Source organism: Pipistrellus hanaki (assembly GCF_964339955.1).
Source record: "Pipistrellus hanaki genome assembly, chromosome: 15".
Taxonomy (NCBI): domain Eukaryota; kingdom Metazoa; phylum Chordata; class Mammalia; order Chiroptera; family Vespertilionidae; genus Pipistrellus; species Pipistrellus hanaki.
The window spans coordinates 18,443,321-18,459,722 of NC_140517.1; the positions used below are offsets into that span (position 1 = coordinate 18,443,321).

At 43.9% G+C, this 16,402-nt stretch overlaps 1 protein-coding gene across 3 annotated transcripts in view; it reads left to right on the top strand.

Moving 5' to 3' along the window:
• The first annotated feature begins 2,966 nt into the window (after positions 1 to 2,966).
• The window catches only part of WWOX (WW domain containing oxidoreductase), a 914,792-nt gene continuing 901,356 nt past the window's right edge, over positions 2,967 to 16,402 (top strand). For 2 of the 3 annotated variants that reach the window (XM_084861369.1, XM_084861368.1), the window contains exons 1-4: positions 2,967 to 3,377; positions 7,677 to 7,741; positions 8,527 to 8,584; positions 10,233 to 10,411. In XM_084861369.1, coding sequence (XP_084717495.1) covers positions 3,271 to 3,377; positions 7,677 to 7,741; positions 8,527 to 8,584; positions 10,233 to 10,411 — 409 coding nt within the window. In that variant the 5' untranslated portion in view covers positions 2,967 to 3,270. The remainder of the gene's footprint in view (positions 3,378 to 7,676; positions 7,742 to 8,526; positions 8,585 to 10,232; positions 10,412 to 16,402) is intronic. The other variant, XM_084861367.1, reaches the window with a different exon arrangement.

Below are 16,402 nucleotides of genomic sequence, written 5' to 3' on the forward strand. Positions count from 1 at the left end.
CATGTGTAAGTTCAAGTCAAAGGGGCACAGAAACTATGAGTAAATAGAGGAAGCCAAGGAGAGGGGGAGCAAGAGACCATGAAATCCACGAGAGAATAATAAAACACACACACACCAATAATGGCCTCTCCTTGGGTCCCTCAGGCCCTTATAACATATTAATTTAGCTCATTTGCACCCTGGTCAAAAACTTTGGAATTAATCTCTGTTGCTTTCAGTCAAATCAGCATGAGTTAAACAGTATCAGTTTGTGCAAACTCAAAAGGCATAAATCTTAAAATCTGGCATGCCCACTCTAACAAGTCCCCAAATGCCTACATGTCTTATTTCTTCAACCTTCTGATAAGAGGCCACAGGCAAGGCATGGGAAGAGAGGGATCAATTGAGGTTATTACAACCATTTGGGACTATTATTGGTGTCTGGGCCACTCAGCCAGACTTTTGTCAGTTCATGTCTCTCATCTGATGAACAAGGAATTGGAGTAGCAGGTGCTCTCAGACAAGGCTGGAGAACTCAGCAATCAGAACCAGCAGTGTTTGAGGACCACCTATGAATCTCTGGCCAAAAATGGGCTTTTCAATACTTGATTTACGAGTTAGTAATTTCCTGATTAATTGTCAGTGTAGATAACTGGTTCTCAACAGGGGGAACAATGGTCAATGCTTGGAGACATTTTTGGTTGTTACAGCTGTGGGAAGGGAGACATACTGGTATCTAGTGGGTGGAGGCCAGGGATGCTGCTAAATGTCCTCCACTGCACAGGAAAAGTGCCCCACAACAAAGACTTACCTGACCCTAAACATCACTAGTGCCGAGGTTTGAGAACTCTGGTGTCCATGGCAGGAGAAGCAGAGAGGGAACTGTTAAAGTGGTGGAAAGAACAGAGGGTTGGCCCAAAAGTTGAGAATTCTACCATGTGGACCACTACCCATTGTGGGGAAGATACCATATTCTAACCCTACCTTTGTGCCAAGTCACAGGCAATAGGTGCCAGTAGAGGTTCTGGTGAGGGTAACTCAAGATAAAAATCTAAGTAGTCAGTCCTTGAGAAATTAAGCAGAGAAACTGAGGCTAATCAGTTTGACTCCATTCACCCCCCTTCCTTTATCATTTGGGGACTTTGTCACTTAATTTCCTATTCATATCTACCAAAGGAATAAATTGGCTTGGGTGACAGGGGCAAGGGGTTAAATTGGGGTGAGCAAAAGAGCAGCAATTTAATGGTAGCTTATTTAAATGCACGCATATTTGGAAAGAGTGATGTTTCCATAGGTCTGAGATGAGATAGAGGACCTGTTAAAATGAAAACATGCTTTCATTAAGTTAGCTTTTGTTTTTTTCAAAGTTAAGTGAGTCTTCTAAACTTCTAAAGAGTATGTAAATCAAGAACCACAAAGAATATCAGTTTTAGGACTTGAAGAAAACTAAAAGCAAGACTGATGACCACCCTCTCCGTTAAAATAGGTAGTTCTTTTGAAGGAGACTTGCACTCCTCTGGTGATGTAGGCCAGAGAAATCATGGTCAGTAGATTTCCTTGTAATGCTGGCCTGTGTAGCAAGATCCAAGGAGGGAATGTTCTGGAAAATGCTTTGGGTGAGATCAAGTTGAAGATATGCTTCTGGTTTTTGACACAGGACATTAAAGGATACTTATAAGTACTCCAGGAGGATTTCAGAACATCCACTTTGTAAATTTGAAATTTTGTTTCAAATTAGGTTTATAGAAGGCCAAACCTAAGGAATCACATTCATTCATTCGTCTGTTCATTTCACTTAATAAACCTGTTGGTCTACCAGTGGTCGGCAAACTCATTAGTCAACAGAGCCAAATATCAACAGTACAACGATTGAAATTTCTTTTGAGAGCCAAATTTTTTAAAATTAAACTTCTTTTAACCCCACTTCTTCAAAATAGACTCTCCCAGGCCGTGGTATTTTGTGGAAGAGCCACACTCAAGGGGCCAAAGAGCCGCATTTGGCTCGCAAGCCGAAGTTTGCTGACCTGGGTCTAGGCCAGGAGTGGGGAACCTTTTTTCTGCCAAGAGCCATTTGATAATTCCCGAACCTACAGAATTATCAATTAAAAAAATTAGCCTGCTATATTTGGTCAAACATTTAATTAACTCACCCTAATGAATTGACAGGGCCAGACCAAATTATTTCCCTAGGCCTTACACTGCCCGCAGGCCTGAGGTTCTCCACTCCTGGTCTAGGCATTTTACTAACTGCTAGTGATAGAAAGAAGCATAAGATGTGGTGCTCTATTAGTTTAGTCAGGCTTATGCAGATAAATAATTCTTTTTAAAAATATATATTTTATTGATTTTTTACAGAGAGGAAGTGAGAGGGAGAAAGAGTTAGAAACATCCATGAGAGAGAAACGTGGATCAGCTGCCCCCTTCTCAACCCTACTGGGGATATTCCTGCAACGAAGGTACATGCGCTTGACCAGAATCGAACCTGGGACCCTTGATTCCACTGAGCCAAATGGATCAGGGCAGATAAATAATTCTGAAATGTTAACCCCCCCCCCCCCTTTTTTTTTTAAGTCAACAGAACCATGCTCTGGCTGTAAGAGTTTTCTGCAAGACTGGTTTATCAGATGAGTGTGAATTTTTAACAGTCCTCAAGTTTTATAATATTGTGTTTACACAGGCATAAATAACTTTCTGAATCAGCCTGGGTGATGGAAAGCGCTGGAAGCTTTCTGAGCAGGAACAGTCACTCTTTCAAACGTCTTAAAACAAGAACAGGCGAGACTCCATAATATCAGCATTGAGCCACCCTTTCTGCTCCACTGTAGACTGACTGGGCCTGAACTACATTTCCCAGGATGCCCACTTGCAAGAGCACCTCTAGGATTGGTCAGGATAATGCGGACGTGATTACGGGTCGCCCAGCAACGTGCGAAGTCCTGGGCCCTAATTGGATGTCCTCTCCCCTTCCCCACGGCTGGAGTGATAACGAAGCTCAGCTCCATTCCCACCGTCCTGGAGCTTCTCCAGATTTTACTTCCAGCTGAGCGGCAGTGCCATCTCCTCCGCACTCTTACTACCGTTCTTCTCAGGCCCCGCCCCTTTTACCCTGCCAGCAGAGTAAATTCCGGAAACTGGATTCCAGCTACCGGATCGGCTGAGCGGCTCCGGGCGGCGCAGTACGCAGGCGCGAGCATTTGGGTCTGGACGCGCGCGGTGCACGGTTGAAGCGGGAGTTTCTGGGCGTGAGTCCCGGTAGCGGGCGGCTGATTGCACGGGTGACCCAGCTCCGCCATGGCAGCCCTGCGCTATGCGGGCCTGGACGACACGGACAGCGAGGACGAGTTGCCCCTGGGCTGGGAGCAGAGAACCACCAAGGACGGCTGGGTGTACTATGCCAAGTAAGAGGGCTGCAGGGGAGCCGCCGGGGGGCCGCCAGGCCTGGGAGGCACCTGCAGTGGGACGCACCTGGAACCTGACGGCCTCACGGGCCCCGGACGCGGCTGCCCTCGAACCCCGCCTGCGCGGGGTGGGGAACCGTCTGCGTTCCAGCTCGGTGAGGTCGGGCGAAGTGGCAGTGGCATTGAGCAGCGTCCAGGCTCCTGAGAAGGGACCCTCCTCTCTCTGGGGCCTGGGTTGAGCTGTGGTCACCCGGGGGCGTCCTGGAGCGCCCTCTGCTGCTCAGGAAGCAGCGCTGCACAGTGCAATGATGGCAAAGGGCCTGATCAACCCTCCTCCCCCCAGAACAATAAAAAAAAAAAAAAAAAAAAAAAAAAATGTAGGTGTCCATCTCTCCCCTCAGCGGTCTGGGGTGGGGACCTAGCAGTGTGCGTTTTTAACAGCTGTCCTACTATATCTGTGTATATGTGTATACATGTGTGTATGCACATATAGCTAATATAGCTTCATTATACTAGTTGCACGGGAAAGTTTTAGAAACACTAGCAGATCCTTTCTCCCTACACTTACTGTATGTACGACCTTGGGCTATTGACAGAACTCTCAGTTACAGTGTTCTCATCTGTAAAATGGGTTTATAGGAGAGTTTTTAGTTCAGGCAGTGTACATAAAGCACTTAGCGCAGAGGGATTGATGCCAGAAAGTGGTACCACTGGGCTAGTGTCTTCAGAAAGATGATTTCTGCTCTGGAGAATGGAAGGGACAGTTCAGCAGCAGGGAGTCACGAGGCAGCTCCTGAAGGAGTACTTGCTGTTCCCTGTGCCTTTTCCTCAAGGGCCCTCTCATCCCTCAGAGCTCCGCTTACTGCACTGCCCAAGGCCCCTTCTGCTTTTGTCCCACCCGGTACACTCCTCCCAGCACCTTGATCTCTGCCTCCTGGCACTTAGCATTGTCCCGCGTGGCTCTGTCTCCCTCCCTAGACTGTAAACTTGCCGCGGGCAGGGGCTTTTTCTGGTTTACCTCGGTGTCCCCCGTGCTCAGCGCTGTAGCGTAACTCCACGGGGAAGGAATACAGTAACTCATGAAGTGAGGGTTTACCGTGGGCCCCCGCGGGGAGGCGGTGGAGTAGGCCCTGGGACGGAAAAGATGCACACAACTGCTTCCTGCTTTCCGGCCCTCCTCCTGCTCTTCTGTGGGGCCTGTCCCTGTCCTGGCCCCTTCCCTCAGGTTCCTGGCTTCCCTTCTGGTTTGCCTGGAGCCCTGGGTTAGGTCTGCAGGTTCCCCAGGTGCTCACCCTGCCTTGTCCCCTTGCCCCTTTCCCTGTGGCCTTTCCCACGTGCTTCCTTCCTACATGGCATCCGGTGTCTGGACTTGGGGCTCTTCTTTCATGAAATACGATCTGTACCTGCCAGGCAGCTCCTCTGAGAGCATCCGGGAGCCCATGGCGGGGGGCCTCAGGGAACACCTGCGTGTTCTCTGAAAAGCCACCCCCTAGCCCCCACCATTGTTCTAGGTCTCCCACTGGCCAGTCTGGCCCCAGTACTTACCCTGACTGGTGACCAGGCATGGCTGGCTCCCAGCTGGGGGGCCCTTCTCTCCAGAACCTCTTTTCAACCCTCTGTTCCTTGGCTCTCAGGGCTGAAGGATGTCTCGGACCAGTCCTACCCCTGGATTCTCAGCAGTCCCCTTGATCTCTCCTGACCTGCAAGCATCCTGACTATTATTTCCCCTCTGAACTCTGGGTCACTTGTCTTTCTCCTGGGGTTTGGGAGCCTTCACTAATGGGCTCATAGGAGCCTGCCCTTCAGGTAGTTCCTGTTTCCCAACTGTCTTCCTCCCATTGCAACAGGGCCATGCAATATCTAAAGATAACTGTTAATTATCTTTTTAAATGACAAAAAAAGCTTAATGAAAGAAAAATAAGAGAGGGCTTCTGTTTAAGGGAGAATAAGATAACACATGTGTCATAGTCTTTTTGGGCATTAAAAAGTCACTTTAGGTTATCGTTAAAAAGAACACTTTAGTTTTTATATGTAAGTATTAATTTAATACTTCTGTGTGAAAGGTATGGCTCGTAGGGGTTAACTCATTCAGTTTACTTTAACCCCAAGAAGTGGGTGCTGCTATTATCCTCATCTTACTGATGCGGAAATAAGGCACAGGAAGGCTAACTACCCTCCACGGGCGTGCGGCTGGTGCATGGGAGAGCCAGAACACATGGGCCTCTGGCTCTGGAACCCTCACCACCAAACCACACTGTCTTCACCTCAGCCGGACCCAGGGTCCTCCCTCAGGTCACTGTGCCCGGCAGGAACGGCAGGGACGGTTGGCGGTGTCTGGAGACAGTTGATGTTTTCACAGTTACTGGGAGGGTGTATTGGCATCTAGTGGGTGGAGACCAGGGAAGCTGCTAATCATCCCACAATGCACTGGACAGCCCCACAGCAAAGAGCCATCCAGCCCATGTGGCCAGAGTGTGAGTGTCAGAAGCCCTGGCTTAGGCATTTTCTGTCAAAGTGGAGAAGATGGCTTGATAATGTTTATTTTATTTTATTTTTAAAAAATATTTCTCAGGATAGGTGTTTTGAGTGAATGTTTCACCTTCTTGGGAAAGGCTTTGTTCCTTCCACATGCTTACATTTGAGCACCTCCTATCAGCCAGGCGGGGCTGGGTGTCTGAGGGGTCATCTGGATGCCGCAGAGTGTCTGCATTCCTCTCCCGAGGGCAGATGCATTAGAGCCGGGTTCTGGGCTCATTTAATGTCAGACAAAGGAAAATGCGATCCCATCTGTAAATTTCCCCAAAGAAGCATGAAGTGGGCAAAGCCAAGAGCAGAAAGGTTTTATATTGTGGCCAGTGTTTGGTTTATCTGATTGCCGTTCCCTTAGTTTGCAAGAAGCAGGGGTCCTGTCAGAGAGGGGCAGGTTATCCTTACCAGGGAGTCCGGGCTTCCGTTTTTGCAAGGAGGATTTGATGATGCTCCTGTACAGACAGGTAGGAGCTGGTCCTTGATACTGATACCCTTTGCTTGTACATTAGATTAATCAGTCACCACTCAATATTGCGGGTCTGGTGTCTCCTTGACATGAGCGAGTGGCCAGGGGGCCTGGCTGACTCGATGCAGGTGGCACAGGAGCTCAGGTCTGCCTCTGAGCCCAGAGTCCATGCTGTCCCTGCACCGGCCACACAGATTTTATACCAACAAGGCCTGAAAAGAACTTGCTTTCGCCCTGTAACATTTTACAGCAAGTTTATGCTCTCCATACTTATTCTCTTTCAAAATAAGTGATAGGGAAGGAATATTCTAACGTTAAATATTTTCTCCTTCGGCAGGGGGATGTGAACTTAGCAAATCCTCCTCCCCTTTGATTGACTCTTGAAACATCCATCTGTTTCCCTGATTAAGTAATTTTGTGTTTTCCTTTATACTTTATCACCTGATGACAGGTGTCTTAGTCTGTTGTTGGCTTTTGATTTTAATTATAACTTTGTGTGCATTTCCGAGATGAAATACTAAATTTGACACAGAGATCAGACTAGTTTATATACTTGATTTGTTTAAAATTGTAGCTAACACTTTTGAGGGCTTCTGATATGCCCGGTACTGTGGTTAACCCTTTGTATGCAGGATAACATCCCCCAGAGCTCAGTGCTGGGATTATTTCCGTTTTGACGATGGGGAAGTTGAGGCACCGAGGCTGAGGAACTCTGACCTAAGGCACACAGCTCGGTGACCTATGCACTCTTAATTACCTCTTGGGAGCAATTAGGAATCAGTAGTTAAAAAACACTTTGAAATTATATCTGTGAGAAGGATAAACACTAAGGAGATTACAGTTATATCTAAGTATCTAAATATCAGCGTTATGGATTTGATTGAAGTTTGTCAATCTACTCTGGAATAAAACTAAAACAAATCTAAAACAAAACTCCTCTCTAGATACTTGGAGTGACTGAGCTGGCTTCCTAACACTGAAGTTGTGGTCCTCCCTCTCTCCCTCCTTCCTTCCCTGCCTCCTTCCCTCCTTCCCTCCCTCCCTCCCTCTTTGCTTCCCTCCCTTGCCCTCCTGCCAGTGTGTAAGGCAGGCTTTCAGGACATTTCCACAGATCGCTGCTTCTCCCAATCTAGGGAATTTGACTTGATGCAAACAGTAACATTTATGTTCTATTTCTTCCTGAATGTAAATTTCCTGCTCTCAAGAGATATAGTATTATCTGGGAGAGAAAAAGTTTAATGCAATGAATTAATTTTTAGAAGTATAACTTTTACTTATTGTTGTTTTGTGAATTTTTTTAATAGCCACACTGAGGAGAAGACTCAATGGGAACATCCGAAAACTGGAAAAAGAAAACGAATAGCAGGAGGTTTGTATTTTGAGGTCATAAAGCAAAGCCCTTTGTATGTAAAGCTTTAATTAGATAAGAGAACATCCCGGGCAGGGAGGTGACAGGTCACTGTGTCATTCTGGGAAGGTCCTCTGACAGCGAGCCAGCAGGAGCTTCTGGGACTTGGCAGAAGGAGGTGATGAGGTCTTTGGGTGGAGTGGTGAGGATGATTTCTTACCGGACTTAAATTAAAAAGCATAACAACAGTAGAGGCCTTTGACTCACAGTTTATTAGATTTTCTTATAGCTGCACTGGTTGTAAACTTGTTCTTGGTGCCTGTTGTGGAATTACATATACCAGTGTTTGATGGGGTTCCATCGAGATCGCCATGACTTACGGGTGCTTTTGAAGAAGTGTGTCACCCACGGAATAGAGGTATAAGAAGGTCTAGTTGAAGAGGTAGTATGTACCGATGGGAAAAAACAATGGAACTCATATTTATATTGAATAAGATACATTCTGTGAATTCATTCAAGGGAGAATTCACATTGACTGGAGCAACCAGTAAAGTCCTCATCAAAAGCAGGAGCTGAAGCTGAGTGGAGAGTTTAAGAGTTTTATTTCTGAGCCAGAGGCAGAAACGTGGAGTCCCCTTGGGCAGTTGTGCCTTCAGCATCTGCCACCATGGGAACACGTGACCCAGGTGTGGCCCGATGGCATCAGCTTCAGGGGCATGGCCTCTCTCCGGACCAGGAGGACCCTGCCCAGTTCACCCCCCCCGCCCCCCCACCTCGTGTAGACCTCAGTCTTTCCTGTGTTTCAGATTTGCCATATGGATGGGAGCAGGAAACGGATGAGAATGGACAAGTGTATTTTGTCGAGTAAGTGTCTACATAGTAACTGTTCTCAGCCATTTTATTTTTAAATATTTTTATCATAAAAATAATATACATTGACTGTAGAAAAATATGGCACAGTATATATGATGCAATCTTAACAGGAATAACTACTTTTACAATTTTTGCATTTATTCATCCGCTCTGTTTTATATACACACACACACCTTCTTAAAAAAAAAAAAAGAAATGGAAATGTACTTTGTGAACTGCTTAGTAGCCTGTTTTTCCACGTAATGTATTTGTGAGAATTCTCACATATCCTTATATATTTTTCAAGAAAATGTCTAATGGCTATAGAGTATTATTTTGTAGAGAGAGTGGGCAGTGGTGGTGTTCAATTCCTATTACTGGGCAGCTGTACCTATAAAAAATGTTTTGCACATTTCTTATCTGTAAAACTCTCTTTAGAGTAAATTCCCATAACAAACAATAGCAGTAACCACCGGGGTCTAGCACATTGTGTGAGCCAGGCGTGATTCTCGTCACCTTATACCTGTAGTAGTGGCTCATTCAATCCCCACAGTGCCCCAAGGGAGGCGAGCCGGCCCCGGGCTGCCCTGGCTGGTCATCTTACCTCCCTGGGGCTGCTGGAGTGGTGTGCTGGCTCATGTTAACACAGCTCTCTGGCGGGAAAGTCCAGATTTGTTACCACGGTATAAATACTTTCACCGCAGCCTGGTGCAAGCTCCCCAGTTGAAGTCACCGAGGAGCTGGGGAGAGAGATTTATGCACATTGGGCTCTTGCAAGCCCATGTGAACTGGGTCCAGCATAGCACCGCTCTGCTGTCTGCGTGCAACATTGGAGTGCAAACGCTTACCTGGCAGCTATGGCTATAATTACAATGAAAGTTGGATTATTCTTGGGCCTTAGTATTTATAGGATGATAAGTATAGTTGTAAAATTATATTTACTTTTACAAATCATGAAATCTCATCTCTTTCTGAAAGTTCTTGCTAGTTTTTACGGTTTTTGGGGTCTTTAGCTCAAATCCCAAGAATTTAAAATGCAATAAATACTTTACATAAGGAGTAACCTGTTAATCCACGTGTCCCAAATATATTTTAATATTGTTTCTACAATATTGAGATCAATTCCAAATCAAAATTAGAGTGCTGGTAGGAGGCATGAGTACAGTTTTAAAAGGAAAATCTTTAGAAAATTTAGTAGTTGATCAGTTTCACATTTACTGTTGAGACTTACCATTTTGTGTTTTCTATTTCTCTGCCAATCTTCTTAGGCCCTTTTACAGGGCCAAAAGATTTAATTGAAATCTACTAAAAAGAGTGACTGACAGATCTTATAGCCACATTTACATGAATTAAAAACAAACCTACAGCCTTCTTCTCTTGAGATTTTAAGGGTACAAGGCAACACATAGTGTGTGTTACAGCATATTTTATAGGCAGTTCTGAAGGAAAGGAGTAGATGACTCTCTTTCCAGGAGGGATGTAGTTGTTCTTGAGGCCAGAAGATAGACTACATGTACTTCAGTTCTTTCTGAGCTTAAGAATAAGCCATCTTAGAACATGAAGAATGGGGTTTTTCTAGCCTAAACTGTAACGTTATCTTATACTTACAAATGCCTGTGGTCACTGCTGTGGGGTCACTGCTTTCTCCCTTTCTTTGCAGCCATATAAATAAAAGAACTACCTATCTGGACCCAAGATTGGCATTTACTGTGGATGATAATCCTACAAAGCCAACCAACAGACAGAGATACGATGGCAGCACCACAGCCATGGAAATACTCCAGGGTCGGGACTTCACTGGCAAAGTGGTTGTAGTTACTGGAGCTAACTCAGGAATAGGTAGGCCACTAATTTACAGTTGTTTTTTATTATTATTATTATTATTGCTTTAATGAAATCTTACATAGTGATTCTATAATTTTAAAATGTATCTATAGCATTTCAGCTATTGCTTAGTTAAAATCCTGCTCTCTTTTAAAGTCCCAGTGTTACCACGAAAGGCTGTGGAGGGGCTGACCTTGTCTTCTGTGAAAGATGCACACTCAGCCAAAGATCGTGGCTAGTTTGGTGTTCAATGGTTAGAGACAAGTCTCCCCCTGAGAGTTTCTGGCCTGGTCTGTGTGGGGTACGGACATATTCCAATTACTTGAGTTGTTGAGACCGAAATTAATTGGCTAGTGCAGTGGTTGGCAAACTCATTAGTCAACAGAGCCAAATATCAACAGTACAACGATTGAAATTTCTTTTGAGAGCCAAAGTTTTTAAACTTAAACTTCTTCTAATGCCACTTCTTCAAAATAGATTCGCCCAGGCCGTGGTATTTTGTGGAAGAGCCACACTCAAGGGGCCAAAGAGCCGCATGTGGCTCGCGAGCTGCAGTTTGCCGACCACGGGGTTAGTGGAGTAATGGGGAACAATGATGTATTATGATTTTGTTACTAAGGATACTGCAGGTTTCAGTTGGTCATTGAGAATATAATTTCCCTTGGGGTCAAGGATGTCATTTCTTTATAAAGTTGGACAATTAGTGCATGTCTTAACCTGTAAATTAACCCTCCTAATTGCTGGTGTTTAACCACAGTGACCATCATGAGGTCGGTGGCTGAAGGGGTGTTCTGCCCTTAGCATCACGGGCGGTTAGGGAAGTAGCGGCAAAGCAGATGCTTGTACAGTAACTCTCCATAGGATTTCACTCCTACTTTGTCTTTGTCCATTTACGTCAATATCGGGATCTGTAAGAACCAACTACTCTGAGTAAGGATATGCATCTTAATTTATGGAGACAAAAAATGGGATTGCACTCAGCTGTCTTCTGGCAGGTTCTTTCTCTCTGTCCTTTGATCACTCCTACGTCCAAAGCCCCTCCCTTGTCGATTTTCTCTTTCTTACCCCTTTGTTCATGTCCTGCTCTCTCCTTCCTCTTTCTTCATTTTCAGTAACCCCTTCTTAAACCCCCAGAACCATTCCCTAGCATCATCAGCTCACGCTCAGGAGGTGAAAACATGAGTTAGAGGATTAGTTATTGTGCAGGGTCTACACTCTAATGAGCTACAGTCTCCGAGCAGAACTTGTGACTGCACTTGTCTGTGAAGGCAAAGAAGCAAATGGAGTTTGTTTATTTGAAAGAATTTATTTAAAATCAAATCGCAGGCCTCACCCTGGGCTCAGAATATGTTCAGCGCAATTTTCTGAGTTTGTTTTGGGATGAGTTCTGTATAGTTATCATTGGTAATCAAACTGATGACACTGTATTAAAAATAATGGCTAGATCCTCAGTCATCGAAGAAAAAATACATTGTGTTTATTGCACTGACTACTGTTATGTGAGGGTGATGACGAATCAATTCATGTAGCAAAATTAAGAAAAAACAAGCACTTAAGTAAAAAAAAAAACAAAACCTTTTTAATTAACACTTAGTTAACCAGAAAATTGACTAAGAGGTTTCATTCCTACACTCTTCTGCCTAGTCTGCTTTTTGATTAGTTAGATGTGTGATTACTGCTGATTTTTGGCCTGAGTGTTTATACTTTGTCTGATGTTTTGTAATAGAACTTCTGATACGGCTAATGCTCTGTCAGGGATTTGCATCAGGCTTATGACATTGTAATCCTGGACTAATCGAGTAAGTTCATACAAAGAGCGATGTTGAGTTGGATATTTAATCGTGATTGAAGAGGAGGAGGAGAATCTAAGCAGGGGGATACGTGTGGTGTTGATCAGAAGGGACCTCGAACCTCTTTGAGGAAAACCCTGGACCCTGTGCCTCCTCACAGCTCCCATGTCCCTTTGAAGACTCTTCTTTCTTGATGTCCATAACCCATTTTGTGGACATTGCAAGCGGGCGTCTGTGGTCCCGACAGATATGGTGGCCAGTTGTGAAGCTCGGGGAGGAAGGAAGGGATGTTAGGGAAGGTCGTAGGTACACCAGTGCGCTCTGTTCAGTCACGGCTGCTATTTCCCCAGCTCCACCCTTCCCTCAGACATCGCCTTTAACACTGCCATTCCCTTCTCCACTCTTCAGAAGCATAAATCTAGGTGAGCGCTGAAGGTTTTTATTCTTAATTTTTAAAATAATATTGTACCGAGCATCCCAGGCAATCAAATCCTTGCAAATTACTTTCACTCTGCCGCAGTGGTGGTATCAGGCTTAGAGAAAAGAGGCCGAAGACAGGCGCAGGGCTTTCGTCGCTGCTGAGTTAGCCTTTCTGTCCCACGCGGCTGTCTTAGAAAGTGCCCTTGCCCAAGTAGGCTGCGGCTTCTAGATAAAGTCCTTCCTCCTGCCGCCCTGTGAAATAGGCCAATTTACAAATTGCTATCACCACTTTATTTCTGCCCACGCCAAATCAAATAGCTGAATGCAGAGGGAACCGGGCATCTTCATTTCCAAGATTTCTGGGCATTCAAGAGTCATCTCTCATCAGAGCTTTCCTTAGCCGCTCGGGGAAGCCTGTTTTCTAAGTCCGAGCTGTGCGTGTCTGTTCTCCCCGAGGCAGGGTGGGCTGGAACAAAACACACCAGTATTTATTTGCAGAGTGGTGACTCTGTGAATGACAACATAGGTAACCTCATTTTCTTTTACAATTCTGGTGTTTCTAGTGATTAAAAAAAATAATAATAAAATTTTTTCCCCAGAAGGCACTGCTCTGTTGGAATTGCTGTTTGTTGAAGTTCTCTCTCTTGTTGATCAGAGTTTCCTTCATGAACTCTGTGTTGTGCCAGGACACTGCCCCTTCCAAGTGGCCTGTATGCAGATTTTTGTCTCGTCTGCTTCTTCCCCGGCTGTAACTGATACACATTCATATTTTGAATTTTTGATGTTTGACTTTACTAAGGCAATGGGAGGGACTCCTAGTTAATTCCACTAAAAAAAGATCAGGGTGACTCTGGAAGGCAGGAGAAGGATTTTGAGGAGCCATCAGAATAAAACATTATAACTTCCAGTGCTCTGACACTTGAAGTTTGTAGCCAGGAGTCTCTGCTGACTGGATTCAATTGTGTAGATTCAGGGCTGGCAAACTACAGCCCCTGGGCCGAATCTGACCCGCCGCTTGATTTTATTAGTCAAGTTTCATTAGAACACAGCCATTCCCACTCACTTCCATGTTGTCTGTGGCTGTTTACATGTTCCAAGCAGAGATTGGTAATTATGTCAGAAACCATACGGTCCGCAAAGCCTAAAATAGTGACCGTCTGGCTCTTTACAGAAGAAGTTTACCAGCCCCTACATTAGGTGATCTAATTCCTTTCAAAGTACAATCACCCCAACAGTCTCTAAATCCGACACATTTTAGGTAAATTTTAGATACATGGGATGTCCCCAAGGTCAGAGGAAGATTGTGGCAACACATCGCATGTAACTGCTGGGGACATCCCACCAGTGTCCTGCACCCCTTGCCCCAAGTCTGTTCCCCCCTAGTTAGGGAGCTGCAAGCTTTAGGATGTTGCCTCCTCAGAAACTAACACTCTTCTCTCCTTGACCTTTGTTTAACCAGCGTTCTGAACCCGGAGACCTTTGTAGGTTGAAAGCTGTAGCTTGTGGACCTCTCTGTGTGGAGCTCAGCATCTCAGTATCCAGGGGGAAGCCATCTCTTCACCTAAAGCTTCTGCTAGACCAAGAGGCCCGGACCCCGCAGTCCCAACTGCTAACCAGTAGAGGCAAGGGAGGAACTGTGTTCTGTTGGTGCTCACCTGGGACTGAGCAGGAAGGCCAGGCGGTTCACCCCTGTCTGGAGTTAGGGGCTTGAGGACTCTGATTGAGTGAAAATGAATGGAAATGGCTTCAACATGGTGATCATTACATACAAGCATTATTGCAGAGTCCCAAGAGAGAATTTTTTAGGCTAGGAAATTTCTCATCCTGGAAGATCCCGTAGCTTCTTTTTCTAGACACAACCTGTCAATCAAGCTAATCTGGCCCCGCAGATAAATAGTTCATATAAAATGCTGCCTTCTTGAATCTGAGGGCCGATATGCCCACTGAAGGCAGGATCCTTCTAATGAGGGGTTGATGAAATGCCTGAATGTGGGACAGGCCCGCCCTGTTCACTGTTTCTTAGCGGGGACAGTTGCTGAAACTCATTCATTATCATAATCATATTTAAGGCATGAAATCCAGGTTTTGTCAAACATCCATTTTAAAACTATTAATTATGAGCAATTGAGATATTTTCAGTCTAATGTTCATTGGTAAGGATGAGAAACTTTCTTAATTGTTAATCTTACATCAGTAGTGGATAAAATCTGATTATGAAGTCTCTTTCAGAGTTTAGACAGGGTCAGCCTTCATAACGGGGCTATGTCTAATGTCGTGGCTTTAAATCTAGAATAGCCGGGGCTGGTTTTGGTGTTTGAGTCAGAGGATCCACTGAAAAGAACAAAATTTTTTTCTCCTTGAACAAATACAATCTGGGCACCTTGTATATACCAGTAAAAGATATTTTAGTACTGGCACTTCACTTTTCTATGTAGTCACCTTCCTAAGGTTTATTATAGGGATGTTAATGTGTGTGCATATATATGCATACATATGCATAGGTATACATACACATACTTAAATTTCAAAATTTATATATTATGAGAGGTAAAAAGTCCATGTGCGAACTATCAAAGCACCCCTAAATTTATTCCCTTCAGTGAAGGTACCAGATTTCCCATGCATGAAACCCAACATGTTGTATAATATAATTTTGAAATTGGTGGTTTGGGCTTAGAGAACCCATTTGTTAAAGCTCAGGGTCTCGTTCCTAAATCACATGTTGTAGTTACAGTGTGAGGTCTACTTGCCATCTTCTTTAATCCTGCAAATCATCACCATGATGAATTCATATCTAGTGTACATTCTACCAGTTCTATAGTAATACAAGAAAGTTACTTTTCCTGTAAAAAAGTGTATTCCCAAGATTTTTAAACCCACACTTAGCAGTTATGAACTAGTTTCCTTTATACCTTCAGTTCTTTGTTTTCGTTTCCACGCCTCCTGTTCCTGAACTTTGCCTTTCAGTTTCTCCGAAAGATCCCTTGAATTTGAGGCTAGCGCTAACTTAACAGTCCTTTTCGTGGTTAAGACTTCGCTGTACGGGATCCTTTACACTTGGGAACCTCAGCTGTCTGATTACAGTATCTTTTCCAATTGTCAACAAAACTGAAACCAGTGGGATTTTGGCATTTATCTTCTTTTAAAGAACCCGGTGCTCATTAAGTAGAGGACAATTTTTGTAATAATCTAACCTTTTGGTAATTTGAACTCCCATTTTAAATTAAAAACATTTGTGACCACTTTTCTTTTATGCTAAAACATATCTGTTTATTACAAGTAAAATTATTTCGAAATTGTTTTGTTCTGAGTAACTATTGAGATTTTTTACTATCTTGGAAAAAGTCCTTGAACAATTGTACATGAAAATTGAGATTTATTATCTTAAGAATTTAGCAACCGTTTTGTATTTGCTATACTTGAACATTGACTATGTATGGAAATAACATGATCAGAGTATTTGAGAAGCTTTATATGCTTCTTTCTAAAAAGACCTATTGAAGTATTCTAATGAGCCTCATCTCATAATTTGGACAATCTCATAAAAAACTTATTTAAAAATATTAATAAGTAATATATAGAGAGTAATGTCTATATAATATACCTGATCTCAATTGAAACTTTTTTGTTTCATGAAATCGGTTGAATTTCATACTTGCATGTAGTTTCAGATTTTAATTTATTTGTTATAGTGCCAGCATAACAGATGAGAGTTATATAAGCTATTGTTCAAGGACAAAATGGTTCAGAGTCCTAATTTAAAGAGGATCTTTTTAAAAATATAATTTTTATCCCG